This window comes from Lontra canadensis, unplaced genomic scaffold (assembly GCF_010015895.1).
Source record: "Lontra canadensis isolate GAN:19392208 unplaced genomic scaffold, GSC_riverotter_1.0 scaffold242, whole genome shotgun sequence".
In the NCBI taxonomy this organism is placed as follows: Eukaryota; Metazoa; Chordata; class Mammalia; order Carnivora; family Mustelidae; genus Lontra; species Lontra canadensis.
Window position 1 is genome coordinate 110,611 of NW_022631236.1, and position 22,999 is coordinate 133,609.

The window sequence follows — 22,999 nt, forward strand, 5'->3', positions numbered from 1 at the left end:
AAGAAAACAGTGTGTGTACAAGTGCGTACATGTTTTCACATGTGTGGAAAAGAGATATACCCACCTGTTCACGTGGTCATCTCTGGGGAGTGGGATGGGCTGAAGGAGGTCTTTTTCGCTTTATCTAACCTCTTTACTCTTTTAGTTTTCCATAACAAGCATTTATTGTAATTTTTTTCAATAGCGAAGTTAATAGCAAAGAAAGTCCTATTTGCCCCTATTTTGCAGGAAGTCACACTTCTTATCCGAGGTCACAGAGCCTTGGCATCTAACTCAAGGCTGCCCTGCCCGTATGTTCCTTACTCTGCCTCTGAACAATTAGGGGATGTGAGTGCAGGGCACCATTTGAACCCCTAGTCCCCAGGCCTCAGCAAATGCTGCCCAGGGCTGGTAAAAAAAAAAAAATATCTTCAGAATTTTCCTTGCCCTCCTGCTTGCATCTGATCCACATCAGCAAACGCTTAGCCCACCACTTAGCCAAAACACATTTATTTTCTCTTGTTTCCACAGCTATAAAATGCCCCAAACTGCCCCAGATCCTGGGAAAGAGTTATCACCAAACAAGATGAATTTCTAGACTCCTTTGGATTTCCAGTGACGTGAGGTGTTTGCTCTGAAGTCACAAGTCCAAGGGACTGAGCAGGGTGTGGCAAAGCAGCATGATTACTTGTCCTTGTCATAGGAAGATACACCAGCAGGGGAAAAAGCCTTTACTGTCTCCCCAGAGAACAGTCTTCTCTCTAGCAAATAATCTACCCCAAAGTACCTTATGATAAATCAATTACACTTCTTAATAAAGGGAATGCAAAAATAGAGACTGGAAGGAACCACATGTAGCTTTGGAGTCAGACCAACCTGGGTGTAAATCCAAACCTTGAACAAGTCACTTAACCCGATTTACTAAATGGACAACTTATTTTGTGCCAGACACTCTGCTGGGCATTTTACACTAACAGCTCAAGCCTGAAGAAGTTTGCATTGTTCTCAATGTACAACAGATGAGAGAAGTGGGACTCTGGGAAGAAAGCCACAATGTGGGAGGCCTCAGCTGATGAAATTGCTAAGGCCCGGATTCCAGCTCATAGCAGGACATCAAGGCCAACACCCATTCCTCTGGATGGTGCCCCCTCTCCCACACATGCTGGGGAGAAGACTTGCTCCAAGCACGCTGCAGAAACCAGATCTACCCAGGAGTGATCCCACTGGGTTAAGAGATCCCAAATCCAGACCCTGACACTGCTTAGGAAGGACAGGCACAGATCCCTGGATGGAAACTGTGCTTTGGCATTCGATGAATGCCAAATTCATTCATCTGAATGATTCAAATGCTCGCTCTACCGAGCACCTAACTGTGACGCTGGTACTTCACCTGACTTCCCTGGGCCTCAGATTCCTAAAATGTAAAAGGCAACTGGTGAGAGGTTAAAATAGAATTATACAGCACCTAGCCCAGAATCACACTGAGAGGAGCTGCTGATCTCAGGAACAGGGCACCCCTGCAGAGCTCCAAGCTGGGAAAGGAGGATGACAGTTCTTGGACCCTGGACTGTTGATGGGTAGCTAAGCCTCCTTCAGAAGCTCAGACTGCCCACACGCCTGGGATCTGGAGCAGGGACACCGGCCATCACCTTAGAGCTACTTGGAGCCTGCCCCAGCCAGAAGGGGGCTCCTTTCTGCAATGTCTGCAGAAGGCCCACAAGGAAACAGGCCTGCAGTAAATGTGACCTCCCAGCCACAGTGCCTCACTCACAAGCTGCCTGGTCAAGGGGGGAAAGACCCAGTTTTCCAGGCTGAGCCCCTGGGTCACTTCCTCATTCAGTACAACAGCATTAGCAGGGCCCTACCCGCGTCCTGGGGCCAGGAACCAGGGAGACTAACACACTAGGTGCTCAGTAGATGAGATGGGATTTTCTTCACAGAGCTCAACTGAGAGGGCCCTCCGAAGGCCTGCTCTTCACCAGCCTAGTCCTGTCCCTAGCCCAGCGCAATCACTCCCCTTGGTGCTTCTGATCACAGCCATGATTGTTGTTCTATCCCCTGAAGACTTCATGCGGGACAGCCTGGGAGGGGACTACTTGTTGGCGAGGACCTAAGTCTTGCCAAGTCACTGCCCTGTGATTGGACAGATTTCCGCTCTCCAGCCATGGAGTCGCTGGGCGGCAGCAGGCAGCCAAGGTGACGCTCGCCTCCAGCCTCTGTCCATGCCCCGTGCCCCTGCTGGCCCTGCCCCGGGCCGGGCTCACTGGGCCTGAGGGAGCAGGCCCTGGCCGTGGGGGTACCAGGGCGGGGTGGGGCGCTCTGTAGGGGTGAGGGGGCAGTGCTATAACCTGCGCAGCGTGGAGCTGGGGCTGCAGCGCGACTGCTCGCTGTGCCCCACCACCGAAGCAGCGACAACGGCACCCCAGACCACGTGAACGTGGCGGGAGGGCGTAGGGAGACCCGCGCCGAGCTCACCGCCCACTGGCTCGGCTGCACCCACACCGAGGCTGCCTTCATCCACATTCCGCTCTCCCTCCTCCCGGGGCTCCGCGTTGCGCTCTCCGGCCGCTGCCGGGACGTCGAGATATACCGCCTGGAGTCCCAGCCGGTCCGCCACTGCACCGCTCGAGGAAGGCCCCGAGCCCGGCACCGCAGACCTGCCGAACGCCTTCCGGCGGCATCTACGGACCCCGCGAGCGCAGGAGACCCGGTGGGGGTGGGGGGCCGCGGGGCCGAGGTTCCGCGCGCGCGTACTCACCCGCGAGGACCAGGCGAGGCGAGCGCGGCTTCCGGCGGGCTCGCGGGAACAGCGACGTCACGTGCGCCGCCTCCGCCGCGTTTCCCACGCGGGCCGGGCGGGCGTCACCCCTCAGGAGGGCGCCGCGCCCGCCGTCCAGCCCCAGGCCACCGGAAACGGGGCTCGCGCCGGCGGCCGCGGCGCGGACCAGCGTGTGGGAAGCGTCTTCCCGGAGGTCGAGGCCGCGGGCTGGCAGGACGCATCCCGAGCCGGCTCTTGCCCGGCCAGTTCCCCGGCGAGCTAAACACCCGCCCGCCCCGCCCCGGGGGCCGGCTCTTCTAACCCGGCGGCCAGGCCGCGAGCAGCATGGTGCGGGGTGCGCCTCGGAGGCCTCTCTGCCCGCCACCTTTTCGGGGACCCCCACCGTCCGCAGCCCTAGCCGGCTCACCTGGGCGGAGGCCTGCCCCTGAGGCTTCACCCTCCCGCGCTCCTCAAGGTGTGCGTCAGCCGTGACTCAGAGCTGCGTGCAGCCCAGGCCGTCCCCGTTGGGGGTGTCTTCAGCTACAGGTGGAACACCCTTTGGTGGGCCTTGTGAAGGACCAGAGAGCCCCGGCCCCTGTCAGGACAGCCCCACGGACCACCCCATGAAGTGTCCCTCAGGGACAACTAACACCTGGGCGGCCTCAGCGATGGCTGCCAAATCCTCTCCTGCCTCAGGGCTGGGCCACTCTTGGACCAGCAGCAGACAGCTGAGCGGATGTCCCCATTTCTTCCACCCCCCACCAACCCCTTACTTAACGGCAACAGCACCCACAGGCTCCCTGTCCTGGTTGAGTCCCGTGCTCAGCAATCAGGGTGAGGCCAGCATCCATGACCCATCCCTCCCTGCCAGGCTGCCTCCGGCCCAAGAACATGGACCATTGCTGGCACCTGGGTGGGCACCACTATGGCTGCGGTGCCTCTTGCTCCGGGCAGAAGCTCTGGCTGCAGTTGCTACAAGAAATGGGGGGCTACAAGGGACTCTAGGGAGGCATCCTGACAGAGGAACAGAGGGCCTGCGGGGCCACCCAAGACTGTGGAGCCCAACTCCGTCTGAATGCACAGATAATGACAGGAATCCTGTCCAAACTTCAAAACAAAACAAAAAACAGGTCTGCTGCATCCTTCCTAATTAAGGCTTTATTTAGCGCACTGTCTTCTATAACCTAGATAAAAAGTCAGATACCCAAATACAGAATTGGCTGCACTTTGGGAAGGCACCATTGCAGAACCAGACTGTTTTCTGGGACCCTCCTCCAGATCACCTAACACTCAAGTCCTGTCAGTCCCTTGCCCTGACACCCTCTGGCTGAGAAGCCCCACCCTCTCCACTGCCAGGTGACAGGTTGCTCTCACTCCCTATTTGCAAGGAGCCAATAAGTCCAACTCTGCCCCAATACAGGTGTATTCCTGATGGTCATTGGTAGGAAGGAATCAAAAGGGCCACTGTTTGGGAGGGATGTTCCATGAAGCTTAGCTTTGGAAAACTTACATGTGTCCCCAGAATCTCCCTCACTCCCAACCACCCCTATCAGAGAACCTTCCCTGTGGAGGTGCTGTTGAGCGTGGATATGCCAGAGTGAATTCCCATTCCCTAATCCAAGACATCAGTCTCTTGGGAGTGAGTTTTCAGTGTTCTTGAAACACAGGCTACGTCACAGTTTAACCCGAGTGGGTCTCCGGCTGTCACAGGAGCAAACTGAGGGTGTCCCATTAAGCCATAAACCTTAGAACCACAGGGCATGCAGAACCTAGTTCAGATGGCGCCTCGGGGTGTGAATTTTTAGAGCCAATTCTGAAGGCACATGGAGAGACTCCAGGGGCTGGTAGTCAGGAAGCATGACCTCAGAGGGTTGACAAGACCCCAATTCCCCAACTTGGGTTTCACTTCTTAGTATTTCGAGTGCTCAAGCTCCAAATGGGAAGATATCTGGATACTGATGATGTAGTATTGGTGCCAGCTCCAAATCCTGAGAGGAAGAGGCAGCTGAAATCCAAGTGACACTGGGTTATCTGAGATCAGCTCTCGTGCTGGTCTGATGTATGCCGCCAGCTAAGGACTGACTGTTGCCTCTCCTGTGCTCTCTCCAGACTTGTTATCACTCCATTTATAGAGACTTTCTCTATGTGAGAAGTACCTTTCTAAAAGCATCTCACTTCATCTTCACAAACCCTAAGTTTGGTAAGTAATTCTCATATGAGGAGATTGGGGCTCAGAGAGGTTAAGTGACTTGCCCAAAGTCACATGCCTCCAGTACTATGAATACTAATGCCTAGTACCTACCGAGTTTTAGCCTTTACCCTTTGCAAAAGTTGGTTTATTGATTGATTGGTTTGTAAGTGAGTAGGCCCCATGCCTAGAGTAGAGCCCAATATGGGACTCAAACTCGTGACTTTAAGACCAAGACCTGAGTTGAGATCAAGAGTTGGACACTTAACCAACTAAGCCACACAGGCGCCCCAATGTTGTTTCATTTAATTCCTTGAAAAATGATTTTTGGTAGGCACTGGGAATATCCCTATTTTACCAGAGAGTAAACGGAGGTTCAGAGAAGCAGGAAACTGCAGCTGAGCATAGCAGTAAATCTATAGCTTTGATCCGAGACAGATATCGGCCTCTGATAATTCCTTGCACTTCAGTTTGGTCCTCCATAAAATGGAGGTAGCATGTTAAATTCTTAGGTTACTCGAGAAGACTAAATGAGTTAATAGATACAAAGCATCTTGGAACAGCCTAGACTTTAAAAACTCAAATCTTAATTTTCTAAATTTGAATTTAAATCTATGAGGTCTGATTTGCCACTGCTTTAAGAGTAGGATCCCAGAGCTAGATCAGACAGACCCGAGCTCACAGCTCCTTCCCAGCACACCTGCTTGTTTACAGGGGCAAATCATCTCACGTCTCTGAGAGCTAATCTCATCTATAAAATGGAGATAATCATGAGACTGATGTCATAAACTGTTATAAGGATTAAGTAAGATGATACAAGTAAATCCCTTAGTACAGTGCCTGGCATGTCACCCTGAGATGTCACAACATGCAGATAATTTTTTTTTTTTTTTTTTAGGATTTTATTTATTTGAGAGAGAGCATGGCAGGGAGGGGCAGAGGGAGAAGCAGACTCCCCAATGAGCAGGGCACCTGATGTGGAGCTCAATCCTAGGACCCTGAGATTATGACCTGAGCTGAAGTCAGATGTTTAACCAACTGAGCCACCCAGGCACCCCACAATGTGCAGATAATTCTGTTGGTGATGTGTGGAGGTGAGCAGCAGTGCTCTGGACACACAAAGATGCATCATTAAGACTCACACTTGAGTGGGTCAGACACCCACAAAATAGAAATTCTCATTGTGGAAATGTCATAGAGCTTCCAACAAAACATGATGAGAAAGTGAACGAGGGATGCAAATTCTAAGCGGGAAGGGAAATTCAAAGCTTCCTGGATGGGACAGGTCTCTTGGGCTCAGGCAGGCACATTTTCAAATGTGTTCAGTTCTGCTGGCCTTGGAGGATTCTTTCAACAGATTCTTTCCTTCCTGATGGTCTCAGTTCTCCCCTGACAACACATTTCTGTTTGCCTATTCTTCCCCTACCTCACACACTCCCTTCAGTCTTCCGGGAAGAATCCTTCCTTACTCCTCTCAATCTCTTTAGCAGTATGTCACTGTGAGTTTGTCATGTGGCCTGAGTTCTTGACCCACAGTGACTAGGAGCTCTTTGGATGGGGGGAAGGGTAGCATGCTCTCTGTAGTTAACTTCCAGAGCTCAACATCAGGCAGAACCACTAGTGAATACAAGCTTGTTGAATGAAAGAAGACCAGAAGGTGACCTGCTTCTCTTAGATTATTAAATGTATGATTTCATTGATAAATCAATTTTAAGCCCCATTTGCCCATTGGAAGTGCTTGAATAAATACAAACGTGAATAAAACTGAAATTTTCACTGTCTCAAAGTATTCGAGGCAGGTAGGCAAAAGTAAATAAATAAAAGAAATGGGCAAAGGGGAGGTGGCAGCATGGTGCCACCATCCAGCATCCTAGCCCCTTTGAGGACTCTGGGGAACGGTGGAGAGGCTGCTATAGTCCTATCGCAGCCACTGATAGAATGGAGACTGCCAGGCTACTGTCAACAAGTTGTCCCTTGGACACTATGCAGTGTTGTCTCCTGGAGCAGCCTTGGACAACGGGGTTGTCGCTATCTTATGGACACTGAGGTCACATAAAATAAGGAGGTCTGTGTCCTTGTTTTGACTTCTGGAAAGCTTCGAACCAAATTTTGGCCCTTTCTATACATTTTTGTTGCTAAGTTCAATCTTAGTTCCAACAAGGCTATAATGACAAACCTTCTTGGGAGACGCCAATTTGCCCAGTTTGGGAGGTAGAGAGTAGGGCCATTTCCCGATATGCCTTAGGACAACTAAAGCTCTGGTGACCATCAGAATCACAGGGGGTTCTGCACTTGGATTTGGACAAGGGAACCCTTGCAGTTCCCTATAAAACTAAGGCAGAAGAACTGACATGAACCCTGATGATTTTTCCTTATCTTTCCTTACTTCTGGTCTTGGTCTTGTTTAGGCCAACTTTAAGAGGGTCACTGATATAAAAACCTTGAATGGTCCCTCATTGCCTGTGGAATGAAGCTAAATTCCTTAGCATGATGTTCAACATCAGCTAAGTCAAAGTTGGGTTTATTGACTTGTTGCAGTGAGGGAGACAGCAACATATCATGGGGGACATTGGGGCACCTCAATAAGGAAGTGTCAGTTGGGATTCATTATAGGCTTGGGACTTGGATTAGTTTGGGGAAGGTTACTGTAAAGTATAGTTTTGCTCTGAACTGCATGCTGTTGGAAAGGAGGAGCAATTCTACGAGTGGGTTCATTTTTATCTAGAAGGAACACATTTTGGGGTGGCCTGCCTGAACCCCATCAGTACCTACCTCAAAGAGTTGGAAATATTAACCTCACATTGGCTGCTGTCAGGGTTGGTTGTACACTTGTTGTCTGTGTTCCGCGGTTAAAACAAAATCCAGATCCCTGTCCACACATACTCTTACTGCCTGTGAGCGAGAAAACATGCAGGCCGCGATGTGCAGCCTTGATCCGACATGCGTGGCTCGATTGCAGTAGCATTACGAGCTGGTCTGAGGCTCATGGCCCATGAGCCTAACCAATTTAAATAATCTCATAGAACCATCACCTCACACAAAGCTATCCTGAGACCATGACAAGTAAAACAAAACAGGGCCACTTCCTAATTTTGTCTAATCAAAGACAAGAGCAAGGTCCCTGTGGTGCCACAAAATCCCCAATCATAGAATTGCCCTCACTCTGACAGCATCCAAGCTGGGCCGAGCTTGGCCTTCCCAGGCCCTCCCCTGAGTCACCCAGTGGAAGTCTCATTCTACAGTAAGTTCTAACACTCTCTTACTGAGATACCTCATAGTTCCCCATGGTGCTCCTTCTTCCTCACTGCAAGGAGCAATAAAGCCCCCTGTTTAGCCACAGATGCGTTTCTCCTGGTCTTTGGCCGAGGGCCTTGGCCCTGGCATTGTTCCCCTGCCCCTCCTAGTTTCAGCTGTGTTGGCCTCCTTTCAGTTCCAAGAGAATGGGAAGCTCAGCCCTGCCTCAGGGCTTTGCACTCACTAGTTCTCTGTGCCCATGGTACTTACTCTCAGGTCATTTGGGGGCTGAGTCCCCATCCTTCAGATTTCTGGGGGGAAAATAACCACTTGAGAAAGCCCATCATGCCCCCATCTCTTAGTAATTTTATAATCACACCTTTTTGATTGCTTACATTATTCTTATCTCTCTCTAAATTATTATGTGTTGCCTGTCTTACCCCACCAGAAATCAAATATTAAAAGATCAGGGATTATGTCGCGTTCACCTCTGTATCCCAGTGCCTCTAGCATTTCCACAAACAGCTGAAACACATCCTACCTTGAGAATAGTCACATCTTCCTAATGGATCCCTCTGCCCCTGGGCACTTCCATGTCCTGTACAGCTCTTACAGAACCATCTGAATTGGTTTTCTAAAACAAAGAGAGCGTCTGCTGAAGGAGACCCCTGTGCTCGGTCCCGGGGAACATTCGCAAACATGCCCAAGCCTCCCAGCTTCCAGGCATTGACTAGTGCTGCTCCTTCTCTCCAAAATGTTCTTGCCCACTTCTCATCCGCGCCCCCCCCCAACCCCCTCGGCCCAGGCCAAAACCCTAGCTCCCAAAGTGCATGTTTGGAGTTCTCTCCATTCTTTCCTCCCCTCCTTGGGGCTCCCTCAGCTCTGCTTTCACACTCCTGGCGTGACCAGCTGTACCCTGACTTCTGTCCCCATTGGCTGTATACCTGTTGTCTTTCTCAGAGCCGTCCTGCCTCCAGTGTTTGCAGGGCAGGGGACCACCTGCTGTCTGTGCCACTTTCTTCAGTTGTACAGTAAGAATTCTTTGTACTGTAGGGGAAGAAAACTTCTTTCTTCCTCTCTAGGTTCATTGGCTGGTCTAAGAATTAAATTGACAGAAGACGGATTAAGAGGAGAAAAATACATTTCGTTTCATACATTCGCATAGAAAAATATGAGACTCAGAGAAGTGACCAGAGCAGGCGGCTTTTACACCTTTTAGACAAACACATCTGTGAAGAATTGACAAGAGCAAGGGATCTGGGCTTGAGGTAATAAATGAGTGAAGAAGTAACAAGGTTTGTTTAAACAGCCTTCTCAGCCCTCAGTTCATTCTCTGGTGGATGAGGTCCCACCCCTGGCACAGGGAGGGTAATTTCCCATGGAGATATATTTCTTGCTTTCAGGGGACAAAGGGGGGCCAGAGCATCCTTTCTGCACAGGCTGTTTTAAGTAACTTATCAATATGCCAAAGTAGCACATTTTGGGGTGGCCTACTCTGAACCCGGTCAGTACCTACCTCATAGTTTTTGTGAGGAATAAGCAGTTAATGCATTTACAGCACTTAGGACAATGATTGGCACAGTGTTAAATGAACACTGATTAAATGTTTGATACTATGATTAACATTCTTTTCTGTATCTTTATTACTGGTCCAAAGCGAGCATCAATACATTCAATACATACAATACGTACTGTTGTTGAATTTGGTTGGAGCAGGGCAGGAAATGGCTCAAAGCCTGTTGGAGCTTAGTACTGTTTTTTTTGTTTTGTTTTGTTTTGAAGTGGCATACTATGTTCTCTGTGTAACCTCAAACTCTCCCTCCAGCCCCAAGATTTGAGGATAAGAGGCAGGGGTAATTGAGGGAAGAGAAAGCAGTCCTAAATGTTTACCTACTGGTAGGGCATAGGGCTGGTCTGACCTAAAGATAGACACCTGCCTCAGAAACGTGTTTTTAAAAAGCTTCCCTGGATCCCTCGTTCGAAAGACACTTATCCTGGAAGGAACAGCACCTTTCACCATTACCTCGGACTGGGTTTTACTTTTCCCGTATCCAGGGAGGGATGGCATTATAGGACCACCAGATGATAGCAGAGGTGGCAGCTGGGGTGGCCAGAGAAGTCTGGGTTATGAGTTGTCCCCACACTTTCCGAGGGCTTGTTAGTGGAAGGGTTGCCAGAAAGTGCTGGATGCGAGGGAATGAAAAGGTTGCAGAAATACCAGGTGTCTCCTAGGAGTTGAAGTGGGAAGACTAAGTCGTGGTGCTAATTCTTATACTTTTTAGCCAGGGCAGATTCCCAAAGCTCTCTAGCCCTGGAGGGTGGGGATATATAGCAGGGGACTCTAAGTCTAAATGCATGCTTTCACACACCCTGGGCAGTGTCTGCCAGGGGGCTCCTTGTCTGACCCACCTTCTCTGAATGGAACCTTCTGAGTGTAGACAATAGCCAGTCTCAGGAGGTGTGGATTCCCGGCAGCTGCTGGGTTGGTCTCTAGGGGCCAAAGGCTCACAGGCACAACAGGGTGACGTCTAGGCTGTGACCAGATGGGCTTCCGGGGAGCAACTGGTATTCCTCTGAGACACTGAGATACTCTGAGATACCTTCTCTGAGATGAGAGCGCTCTTCTCAGCGGAAGGCCTTACACGAATCCAAGCTGTTTGAGCCATTATATACTCGATGTGTGTATGCCATTCACAAGTATTTTCAGATACTCACTTGTCTAAACCATTGATCAACCTGTGAAGTTCTCATTTCTGTTTCATAAATGAGGAAGCTCAGAAAAGGTGACTTGTCTCAAAGTTTGGAAACTTACCAGATTTGTCACAGACCAGGATTTGGCACAAGTCCATATTGGCTTTATCCAAGGAAAATGAATTACAGAGATGGAGAACTTATTTCAACATAAAATGACCTCTATTGCTAGGCAGCCCACAGCCTAGGTGGGTGTTAGTGAGTTTTGGAGCCAGAACTAGAACTCCAAACCTGTCAGGTACTAGGGCAGGGACTTGGGCAAGTAGATGCTCATTCTTGCTTCCCTCATTTGTGAGATGGTATTTCAGAGGATAAATGACACTACCTAAGTAAACACTGTATTCATACCTTGAACATGTGGATAAAAACACAGCATCTCTTGGTAATTATCTTTCCTAACTTCATTTCTACCTTCAAACTAGACTAGAAATGGGCTAATTGGGATTTTCCTCTGCCCTTCAAAAGTTTGCTTTGGGTTCAAATACTTGAAATTAAACCATAGGAAAGGAAATCTGCCTCACCTGCAGGCCAGCTGATACATATGGGGCAATCTACCTTTTCTAGGCTGGCTGGTCTTGGGAGATTTTCCCAGTGGCCTGGCACCATGGTGATTTACCCGGCACGCTTGACTGAGCATGGCCCTGGCTGGGAGGATTATATTTCATCCAATGTTGAAATCACTTGAAATTCCTCTTGCTCATCCAAAGACACAGAAATAAAAGAAGCAACTCATGGTCCTGCTGAGGCGAGATCTTTATTGTTAGCTGTTCTTGCATCTTTTATATTCTATCTGCCAAAAATAGATGGCTCCAAGTAATGTAAGAATCACACGCACATGGATGTTACTGTATACCTCACACATTTCACCAAAAGATCAAATTATATTTTTACTGTCTTTATAGACTTTAGAGCTCTATAGAAGCTTTTGAGTGGAAAGATGACATTTTTATCACATTCACTTTTTCAACATACCAACATTCAGAGGGTTCATTCTTGGGTGGGACGAGGCAGGAGGCCAAACCATCTTTTGTAAATGCCCTGGTCTCAAAACTGTCTAGAGACTAACCCACATGTACACACCGTAACTCAACTGAAGTGCTAGCCAAACTCTTACCCCCCTCTTCTTCTTCATGACTTTCTCATTGTGGTGAAAGCCCCTTCACTTCCTGCATTTCTATTTTACTCCTTAGTATTAATAGAGGGATGGTGCTCAGCTACTTGAGGAGCTGAGGATTCACGAAGTCATTCTAAACCACTTCTCAGACAGGTCTCCCTGAAATATTCACTTGTCCTCTGTTTGACCACTGGTTACCAGAGTGAGTCATCCATTGGGCTTTAATCCACAGGAGGCTGGAATGACAGCAATACCAAGGCTATGACTTTATTAAAACTCTCACTTCCCTCAAACCTGATTATTTCAAAGCTATTTTTATTTGATGATTGCTTGTGAGTTTGTGTCAATTTGCAAGTTTTTTCCAAACCACCTTCTTAAATCAATGTAAAAAGAGCTTATCTTCTCTCATATATGCAATTCCTTAACAGATTCAGGAGAACAAAATCTCTCTTCCACAGATGACTTCTACAGGCTGTGGGGTAAAAGGAATACTCTTTACAAAATACGAGTTGGGGTTAGAAACTACATTCAGGCCTTTTATTTATATCTACACACACACACACATACATACATATATATATATATCACTATATAGTTACAGGTTATACATTATATATAAATTTTATAGTTATGTATTATATAATACAGTTTACATGTATATAAAAATATGATTCCCCAGAGATCCAATCCATATATAGATCTAAGGAACAAGGAAAGTAAAATCTAAAGACCAAAAATTTCTTTTGGATTCTGGATCCTTAAAGAAACCATACTTCCACAGTGTTGCCATTATTCCTATCTGTATTTAAGACACACACCTAGAACATGGACCTATTGTTGGTCCCTTGTTCACTGTCTTGTCCATTTCAGATAAGCATGATGCAGTCTACACACTCAGATCCATTCACATTTATGACTTTGTTTTTAAAGGTAAGTGCTCACTTCTCCTTTATCTACACTTTTCTAAGGATTTTCTCCATACTTCTTTTGAGGCATGTTGCAAGTTTTCTTGAAGAAGAAACTGGTACAGAACTCAGCACGACCCTGGGAGTACACTCTGGTGACTTGCTGCTTGTGACCTAATAGAGACTTCTACAGGTTCCTATTTCCTCCCATTCAATAGTTTAGTACTTGTACCTTTTCTGGACCCTCTGCCACTTCAAATGTGCCTCTTACATATAAATATTCCTTCGCATGTAACTCAGAGCTTAAGCCATGTTCCATTGACTTCTGAAACTTCTGCTGACGTCTGCTCTGTCACATTTCCTAAATATAAACACTCGGAGAGGAGTCACTCTTTTCAGATTCAGCAACTTTGTTATCAGTTATTCCGCTAAAAATTTGTAGTCACCTCTTTTATCTATTAAAGAGCGTAAAATATTTCAGATAAATCTAATAAGAGTTTCACATTAATTTAATTAAATCTAAGAGTTTCACAGGTACTTTATCAATGAGAAATATTGCTCTTGAAGCAGAACCAGCTGGAAGAAAAAGCTTGAATGAAATAAGCCTCTATGCATTTTCTAAGGAAGTGTCTATCTCTACCCCAAAATTACAAATGAAATAAAACCAAACGATAAACTTCTAGTGGCAGTGGGACCCGAATGTTTATTACTGCCTCACTTTCTTCTAAACAGGCAACTCTTTCTTGTCTCTGTCGCTTCTCTTCTATTTGGTACTCAGCCAACCTCTGAGACACAACTGAACTCCCCCCTCCTCCAGAAAGGGATTTCGGGTCCTTGTTGAGCTCCTTTTCTTTAACTCCCTAACACTTAAAAACACCTGTGCCTCCCAATTTCAACCAGTATTGATGTCTTCTATGCATACAAGCTCATTTCCACAAATGCAGACTACAGAGCAGGGCCTTATGTCCCTTGTATTGCCACAGTGCCCAACCCAGAGTCCTTTTAACACTGACCTCATGAACCCTTGTGGGAAAAAGACACAAGCTAGGTCCCCCCATCCCATCTCATGCAGCCTATGGGTGCTAGCCCTTTCTGACTCCTGATTCACTTAAGAGCACAGGAGCTTCAAGTAAGTGAACTAAATTAATCTGGGTCCCGCATCCAAGATGGTGGGGTTTAACTGGTAATGTGAAATACCGTTACACCTGGGAACTTTTGGGTTTATGCTGCACCACTAGTCCACAGACCTGACCACAAATGACCTTTCTATTAATTCCCACATTTGCCCATTGGTGTCTTTCACAGTGTTTCTCTCAAGAACATTAAACACAGCGCCCTGTCCCTTTGTTGTGAAACATGGAGGCTGTGCTATATATTGTTTCAGAATTGCTGGCATTCTCACTGGGAACAGAGTGGGCCTCACCCTCTCCTCATGACTAAGTCCAGAGAATGTGTGGTAAAGGAGTTTTGTGACATTTTAACCTGAGTACTATTCCAACCATTGTCTGTGAATGCTTGCTTACAGGGCCTGTATCGCTGTACTGCTGATCACCATAAATACGAGGTAAGCTGCTCTGAGCTGTACCCAACCCCAAAACATTTGTGAACACTTTATAAAGCATGCTGTATTACAGCACATCTTCATTTTCCTAATTTCAGAAGTCTGGTGGGCCTACTCTTTTCCCCAAACAGAATTTTAACATCTCTAATGCTCTTGTTTTTGCCAAGCGTGGGCAACAAATACCGCCTTTAACACTAAAATTGTGTCACTGACCTATAAGGACATATAATGGGGATTGTTTTCCAGTGCTGGGGATAGAATACATGAATGTATTTTCCAACTCTCTACGGCAAAGAGGTGCAGTGACAGAGGGTCATAATCAGGCCTCCAAAGTAAAGGGCACATAGGCTTTGGGATAAGAAATACCTGGGTTCAAACTTAAGTGTGCCGTTTGCTAGTTAGGTAAGCTTGACCAAGTTAGAACTTGTTTTCTCATCTGCCAGATGGGAATAACACTACCTCCCTCAAGAGGGTTGTTGTGAATATTTTAAGATACACAGAGCTCCCAGCATACCGCTACAATATAGTACTTAATAAATGTTAGTATTTTTATTATCCAGGAGTTTGAATTGGCTAGAGTCCAGGACTATTAATTTTTAATCTTCCCAGAAAAGTCATCTAGGACTAAAGTCAAACATATTTATCCTGTGAGAACTATTAAATCCTTGTAAAGTTAACTTAGTGGGTAGAAAGGTTAAGAGCACTAAGGTGGAAGGATGTTGCCCTTGCCTCCATTCCATTATGGCTCCAACACACACACACACACACCCCCCCGGATCAAACCTGTCCATGTCTCCAACCCTACTTGATGAAAATGCCTATGGTCTCAAAGGTTAGAAAACTTTCAATCTTTCAAAACAAGAATGGGAAACTGAGGCCTCAGGGCAGTGTATATTCCATTAGAAAAGGAAGGAGGGAGAGAGAGGAGGGGATAGTTACTATATTTTCTTGTCATTAGCAATATAATGGCTCCCATGTGTTGGAATCCCAGTCTGGTAAGAAGAAATGACTCGAAGGTCATGGATAGATCTCACTGTCCACTGTGAAAGCTCTCGTAACACCTTTAGGCCCCACAGCTTCTTCTCGAAGAGACCACCATCTCCACCAATAATGGGCATCCCATCAGCCTCGTTGGGGGGGATCTTGTGTTCTAAGAGCATCATTAATTCCTCCAGCTGGTAAGCAAAGGCAGCAACTTGGAGCAGGATGGTATGTATTGCTTGATGGAAATCCCCTTCAGCTGGAGTAAAATGCACCTGCTGGTCTTCTAAAAGCCTGGCCAACATAGCATGGAAGGCACGATAAGCTTGGAGGTTCTCTTGGAGTCGCTCTGCCTCAGTCAGCTCACTCCACCGGTCAGTGCTTGCCACTGGCACGCCATCCAGAGAGTCCAGGTTTATGTTCTCGTTCAGGCCCTGATGCTTCATCTGGCCAAGGATACATAAAAACGTCACATCTTCTGTAATTATCCCAAAATTTTCATTTAATTTCTAAATCTCATGTGAAGTCTTATAAACCTTCCTGGTCAAGGATCTAAATTGTAAAGAAAATAAAAATTCTCCAGAAGGAACTCTTCATTTGGGATCCAATGACTGGACTTTAGGAAGACCTTACTCTCTCTGAAATGATATATACTGCTTTGACTACCTATTCACTTTTTGTGGGAGAATTTGCAGCTTTCAATAGATTCTGAAGGTTGAAAAACACTGGTCTACAATTTTTCCTTCCCACTTTGAACTCCCTCCTGGAAACTGGAATACTTGAATCATACTGGAGTTTTAAGTATTTTAAAACTTGAAGACACTGACCAGACCTATTAAGAAGCCCTAGAATTAACCCACTGCAGAATTTTTCTAACCTCCTCTCCTTCATTATCCACTCTCAATGGTGAAGACAATCCTTTAAAGAATTCAGTGGGAATTAAAGAAAAATTAAAAAATAAAAAACGTCACTTCAAAGAGTCTGACTGCTAACTGGTGAGGTTGTATAAAGATAAACAAATTCTCAGAGAATTTAAATTTAGAACTCTCCTTTTCAGTGTTTCTATAACAGCAGGCCTTAGGTGAAGACTGATGGGGATCTCCCACTATCAGAAAACCAACCTGGAACTGCATGGTTAGCTCCTTTGACACTTCCCTAAGTCCCCAATGAATCTTCTAGGGGGTCCTTTTGATAGTGTAGGTGACCACTCAGACACACAGAGACTTGATATATGTAATGAAAGAGTGGGTGGCTAATACTGTACAGAAGAAATTCTTTGGGATTATGCTGTTCTTCTCCCAATCCTATAAACCTCATTCTTTCAATTACATAGCTCAAAAATTCAGACAATGTGGATGAAGAACCCACACTTAGAGGGCCCATGTTTAATCTATTCTGGGAGAATTCAGACTGTAGGCAATCAAATTAGGAATAGTCTCCACGACATGTAGCCAATCCTACCCAGAAACCTATGGCTATTTTCTTATTCAAAGAACATGTCTCCTAAACAGCCCAGAGAAGAAAATAAGGTCACAGGAATTTCCTTAAGGGAAGGAACCATGTCAAGTAATAGGCGCCCAATCTATGAATGATTTTATGATTAGGGCCTTCATGACTGGTAATGGGGGCTGGAACATGATGATAAGGAGCTGCATCAGAAGAGATGAAGTGAAAACAGACAACAGCAAATTAGGCAACTTACATAAGATTCCAAAAGAGCAGTCAGGTCTGAACGAATCTTCCTTGCTAGCCAGATAGAGCGGCTACAGAGGTCCCGGCGGTGAGGGGTCAGCGGTGAGTGCTCTGCAAAAGCCATCCCCTAACTCAACTGTCCCAGGAAACAAGTGAGCTGGGTTTGCTTCTGTCTACACTGGTCCAAATAAGAAATGTGACTCTCAGACTAAATCCACTGGGCATTCTCTACTAATGGGATTGTGCACCCCACCCCCATCCCCCTGCCTGACTCAGAGGTGGCAGCAAATTCCTGGCTGTGGATTTTTGTGCCTGTGGAATCAAAGGCCCCTTTTTAATCAGCTTTCTTTCCTGCAGTGTCTGCCTCCATCTCTCTCCTCCACCAGTGCCGAGCCTACTTGTTTTTATGTCATTGTTTTGCTTTTGCACTTAGCAACAAGGTCACTATCACACTAATCCTCATGACACCCCTGCCTAATGTGATCTACTTTATATACGCATAATCAGTTCATTTTGTTATCACCGTCCCTTGCACTCCCCATGTCCTCTTCCTTCTTTCTTTCCTTTTTTGGCCTGGTAAAGTATTCAATAATATTAAATTATCATCAATATAGCTGCCATTGATTAAGCAGCTATTCTGGGACAGACACTGTGTGAAAGGCTTTAAAGCCTTTACTTAATCTTCAGGATAATTCTGTGAGATAAATATTATTTACCCCATTTTACATTAAGAAACTAAGGCTTAAAGAAACTAAATGTTGCACAAAATCCAACAAGCAGGCATATCATTTAAATATAGGTCTCTGATTCTCCCATTGACTTTGCAATTTCATTCTTTAGGTTTTTTATATTTTGCTCAGGAAATAAAATTTATGTGAAATACATCCTTTAAAAACACAGCATCTTTTCACTTCTATTGTTTCATTACATATTTAAAGTTAGTTTCATTTACACTCGACTAAACATCAGCCAGGTAAGTCATCTCTAACCTCGATCTTGGTGCCTTCCTCGCAGCTACAGGATGAAGAAGGTAATGTTTAGGCCTGTTCTCTTCCAAAGGACAGGAAACACCCAACCCTGACTGGGAAACAGTTCTAAGGCAGTCTCAAGTGACAACATGCTTTTCTTTTTCTTCCTTATCCCAGTCATACCACACTGCTTCTTAACAACTTCCGAGAATGAGCTGGGCTTTGAAATAAGGGCAAAAGAGTTTAAAAGCAGGTGCAGGATTCTCTTCTACTGCATCTAACTTAACTCTGCAGGTTAGAAGATGATGCTCCCAGAAAGAGCTAAGTCATCCCCAAATCAACTAACTTTCACTATTTCATACCACAGACATTTTCTCTAAATGGAAACACATGCCTTCTCAGGTACAAACTTCCACAGGGAAACAATAAACAAGGGGTGGAGGGGAGGAAAAGTGAGACTGGCAGCCCACAGTAGGCCTTTTAAGAAGGTAGGAGGATTCTATTTTTTCTTTTTTTTTTTTTTTTTAAAGTTAGTACTTGCTGTGGACATGGAGTTTTGTGAAAAAGCACTGATATGAAATTTATCAAGGTTTTGTCGTTATCAGACTAACATAAACCTCACAGCATCCTTAAAGTTCTCTCTTCTAGATTAATAAGGCCATCTTTTCCAGAAGGCTCAAACACAGGAGGAGTTTCCAAGCTGGCCAGATGATCATAGAATCCTATGGCAACTTAGCATTAGCAATCAAGAACCAAGAGTCAGAAGTGAACTATCTCACTCTGCCGGAGAGAAGCAATAGCACCTGCCTTTACATAAATGTCGTGCTCTGGCCACTGGATTCTCAGTTAACAGTATCAATTGTTTTAACCCTTTGGATAACTGTAACTCAGTACAATCAAGGAAAACAAGTTGCTTCCATGAAGACAACTTTTATTTTTCTTCTTTACATATTTATTTTGGATATGCCTTACCTAGATTAAGAGAAAACAAGGATTTGAAAAGCAGAGTATCCCTTTTATTATAATTTCTTTTTACATAACCTTTTCAACCTAGATTCAGGTAACTACCTGTCTCTCCCATCAAAGGAGAAGGGTCCTGCACATTACAACAGGCAAAAAAGGCTTTTAGGAAATAAAAATATTTTAAATTGATCCATTACAATTTTTTAATTTTCTTGAGTACATTGAAAAGTGGGAAAAAGGAAGGAAAAATGGTACTTTAAACAACCAGACTGTAATAGCCTTAGCCGGGTTTAGTACACTCTTTATATTTTTTCCAACAGGTACAAAGGAGGTTCAAGTGCTCTATGTAGATGCTTTTCCATACCTGAATTCTTTTTTATTCCCAGTAATCCTGGCCAGTGTTTTTCCAAACTCTCTGGAGCATAGTAAGTCTCAATTATGCAGAATAACCTTGAACAACCAGAGACTAGGGGAAAGCGCATCTCCCAGAAATAATACTTGTATTTCAATTACATTTTTAGAATTTTGAACTGCCAATTCAGATTGGAGAATATGCAGTGGGGAGAGTTATTAAAAAGGTAACTCAATTTGACTAAGAATAGAAAATGCAGAATTTTAAGACTGAAGGGGCTCCTTGGAAGGACACAGAAGTGAACAGCATGAGAAGCAGACAGGCAAAAGGAAGAGGGCCTAGTATAAGACAGCTTACTTACACCACTCTTTATTGTGCTAGCATCTCTTTCTCAAAAGGAAAAAAGATAAAAGTCCATGAAGAATATTTTAAGATTGACTGCAAACTGCTGTAATAATTTACTGAAGCAAATTATAGGCAAGTGATACCTATAAAGGGGTCAAAAAACAAAAGGAGGAAGAAAAGAAAATTTCTAATTATTAGAACTAACTTGTTGCTTTGGTGGGGAGGAGTGTGATATAGGGAAGAACATATTTTCCCTCATTCTCAAGTTTTTTTATGCAGTTTGCTTTTGTGTAGGTGGTTAAAATATCTGATGACTAACCACTGCGAATATAACTTACAGAGACAAAGGAGATAAATGTGACAGAGACAAAAGTAAGTGTGGGGTATAGATGCGAGCTAGTGAAACAGTACAAAATGGACTTATAATGGGAGTGGAACCACCTTGTTGTAAACCCACCCAATCAACCTGATAAGTATGTTCAAATGTACTCAACATACCAAGTCAATTCCAAATCCTTACTGTGGGCAGGAAAGCATATTCTACATCCCTTCTATCCTTATTCCATTTTCTACCCCCACACTGGAGGGATGGCAAATCTGCAACACTCTGAAAAGAAACAATAGTGCATTTAAGTCTGTTCACTGTAGGTGTCTGACTCCCTATTCCCTGGCATCCCAACCACTGACACTAGTGGGTGTAAAGTAAGCCTCTTTCAGAGATGACATTTTGTTACCCCCTCTTTTGGGAAAAAATAAATCAAAGAGAAAATTGATAAACTTTGTAGTTTTAGTGTTTGTGAAAAACAAGCTGTTCCCTATTTTGCTCTCAGCAAAACTTCATTCTTTCCAACAGCCATCACACATTTCTGACAAACAATGAATAGGGCAAGCCTTTAATTCCAGCTTGTGAGGTACACAGGATAGAAACTGCCCTTCTAATTCTCTAAAAATGAGCCAAAGTAAGTTTTTAGTCTTCTGGGAGTTATAAACTTATACAAAAACATCACCTGTCTCTCCCATGGCCAGTAATAAGCAATCCACCCCAAGAAAATCCCTATCTCAATGGAAGTGGTAATTCCCAGAATTTTAGGTGAAAGCCAAAGACATTATTATGCAGATTATTAACTTTGTCTATGGAAGCCTTTCCTCTTCTGAAGTGTTATTTTTTATAAAAAGGAAACAGAGTGATTTTGACTTCAAACTGTACGAGTCGTAGACTATCTCTTCGCTAATGGTAGTGTCCTTCACTAACTGGGATCTGGGATGAAACAATGATAAAGCAAAGCAAAACCAAAAACAAAGCAAGGGGCCAGAATTGGGCCAAAAGGAAGGTCTAGAAAGAAATAATGGGGATAAAAAAAGAAATAAATTCACAAGAGAAAATCTTTTATCTGTAATTCAGACCCTGAACAACCCTTCTCATCCCCTTAAAATTTCTAAATCTCAATGCTCTAAGAACTCAAAGAGCACTAATTACCAAAAACCTAACATCTTTCCCTAAAAAGGCTTCCGAGAAAGCACTAGGCTACTGTAGTGATTTTGTTAGTGCTGAGGACCAGTTTTCGTTAAAGGCCACTGGAGAGCTATGATTTTAGAGGCTGGCTGTGCTTCTTCAACCCTATATCCTGCCTTCTAAAGTACCTCTTATGGAAAGGACCCCATGTCAGAATAACCTAATCTCTCCCAGCCCCACAAAATATAGCAACGAAGTACCCCCCACCCAAAAAAAATCAGACTTTCCGTTAATAAATAAGGAATCTCGGGTTCCACAACACAAAAACACACATGTTCAAAGTGCAAATTTCTGCCATTAGTCTGGGACTTGTCTCACTGATACAGAGCCCTGTCTTATGGTCAGAGAAACCATGCAGAGGGCAGCCCCCTCCCTGTTGGGAGCCTGCTTCCAAGCTAGTGAGCACCACTGAGAACCAGATGGAGGTGGTGGAAGGGGACTTAAGTGCTGGGGTCACAGAGGAGGGAGGTGGTCCCCATGAATCCTTCCTTTCTGAAACCCAGCAGGGAATGGAGGAAATGGGGTTGAGTGAGGGGGTGTGCTGTTTTAACAGCTCACCCTGCTAAGGGGCCTAAAGTGCCAAGTCAAGCTGCCAGCCTCCAGAGATTAGAACTGTATGATACTTTGGGGGTAAGTAAGTGTGCTGCATTGGGTAGAAGCCAGAACCATAGGGCAGCAGTGGAGGAGAAGGGGTTTAGAGGACAGTAATATACTATCAAGAGTTAAAAGCTGATCCAGAGCACATCAGAGTTACAGGTTTAAGAAGGGATCTGCCGGTGAGCAGGAAGTCTGCCTGGCTGGAACCAAGTAGGAGGATAACCCTCACTTTAAGAGCTTCTTTTTTGCCTACCTTTTTGGTAAAGGCAACATCAATTTTATAAAGGGGACAATAGAGGGAGAAGAGAGGGTGTAGGTGTGTGTGCTGTGATTCACAATGGAAAGAGCAGGCCCTTCAGTTATTTTACTAGATTTTAAATGCTTTAAATTTTTTTTTTTTGTCCTTTTTATCTTTTAAATACAAAGTCTGAGCTGTCCCACTGCCCAAAGTCTTCCCTTCCACTAAGGTCCAGTAGAGTCTGAATCTTCAATCAGAACCTCTGTGGTAGCACCGAGTATATCCGAGTTCATGACCAGCCCTTCAGTGCCCCCACTGCTGCCACTTCCCACAAAGATCTTCCCATCAGCCATCAGGCTCACCCGTTCTGTCCCACTACAGTATGACTTTGACATCCCTTCAGCTTCTAGGAGGAGGCACTCTCCAGACGTGGAGTTTCCCAATGGCTCAGGAAGAAGAGGAAGACCCTGCCCATCTGCAGGTTGTGTCAGCGACTCTGGGCTAGTGCCCAAGATATCTGTGCTGGTGATGAGGGCGCCTGCATTGGCAGCCAGAGCTTCGGCAATCAGCACCTCAGGGTGGCTTTTTGCTTTGTGTGCCACTACGCTGTCCTTCTTCTCAAATTTTTTGCCACAGATATTGCAAGAGAACTGGTAGAAGGAATCTGCATCATGCTTCTTCATGTGCCAGTTAAGGGATGCCTTCTGCCGGCACGTAAATCCACAGATCTCGCATCTAGGAAGAGTGAAAAAGGAAATGGCTGATCAGAGAAATGAAGAGGGCTCCTCTTCAGGGTCAGGGCAAGCATTTAGAGGTCACATATATAGGCAATAGTCAGTAACACACTTCTTGGGAAAAAT

At 45.3% G+C, this 22,999-nt stretch overlaps 2 protein-coding genes across 8 annotated transcripts in view; both read right to left on the reverse strand.

The window, feature by feature from the left end:
- Positions 1-11,645: 11,645 nt before the first annotated feature.
- Positions 11,646-22,999, reverse strand: part of ZFP91 (ZFP91 zinc finger protein, atypical E3 ubiquitin ligase) — a 56,597-nt gene continuing 45,243 nt past the window's right edge. For 2 of the 7 annotated variants that reach the window (XM_032849705.1, XM_032849704.1), the window contains exon 11: positions 19,126-22,874. In XM_032849705.1, coding sequence (XP_032705596.1) covers positions 22,364-22,874 — 511 coding nt within the window. In that variant the 3' untranslated portion in view covers positions 19,126-22,363. Of the gene's footprint in view, positions 12,261-17,173; positions 17,275-19,065; positions 22,875-22,999 lie in introns of those variants that run through there. The other 5 variants (XM_032849708.1, XM_032849707.1, XM_032849710.1 and 2 more) reach the window with 5 other exon arrangements.
- On the reverse strand, positions 15,417-17,757 carry CNTF (ciliary neurotrophic factor). The gene is made up of 2 exons (XM_032849717.1): positions 17,174-17,757; positions 15,417-15,917 (listed from the first exon to the last, which is right to left on the reverse strand). The coding sequence occupies exons 1-2, from the start codon at positions 17,285-17,287 to the stop codon at positions 15,429-15,431; spliced, it is 603 nt and encodes a 200-aa protein (XP_032705608.1). The 5' UTR covers positions 17,288-17,757; the 3' UTR covers positions 15,417-15,428.

What these genes read in the sequence shown, in the direction of transcription:
- CNTF (XM_032849717.1), bottom strand. Translation starts at nt 17,287, where the DNA reads ATGGCTTTTGCAGAGCACTCACCGCTGACCCCTCACCGCCGGGACCTC. An exon ending in CTGCTCTTTTGGAATCTTAT is followed by an intron (nt 15,918 to 17,173) that starts GTAAGTTGCCTA and finishes ATCCTTGGCCAG; the next exon opens with ATGAAGCATCAGGGCCTGAA.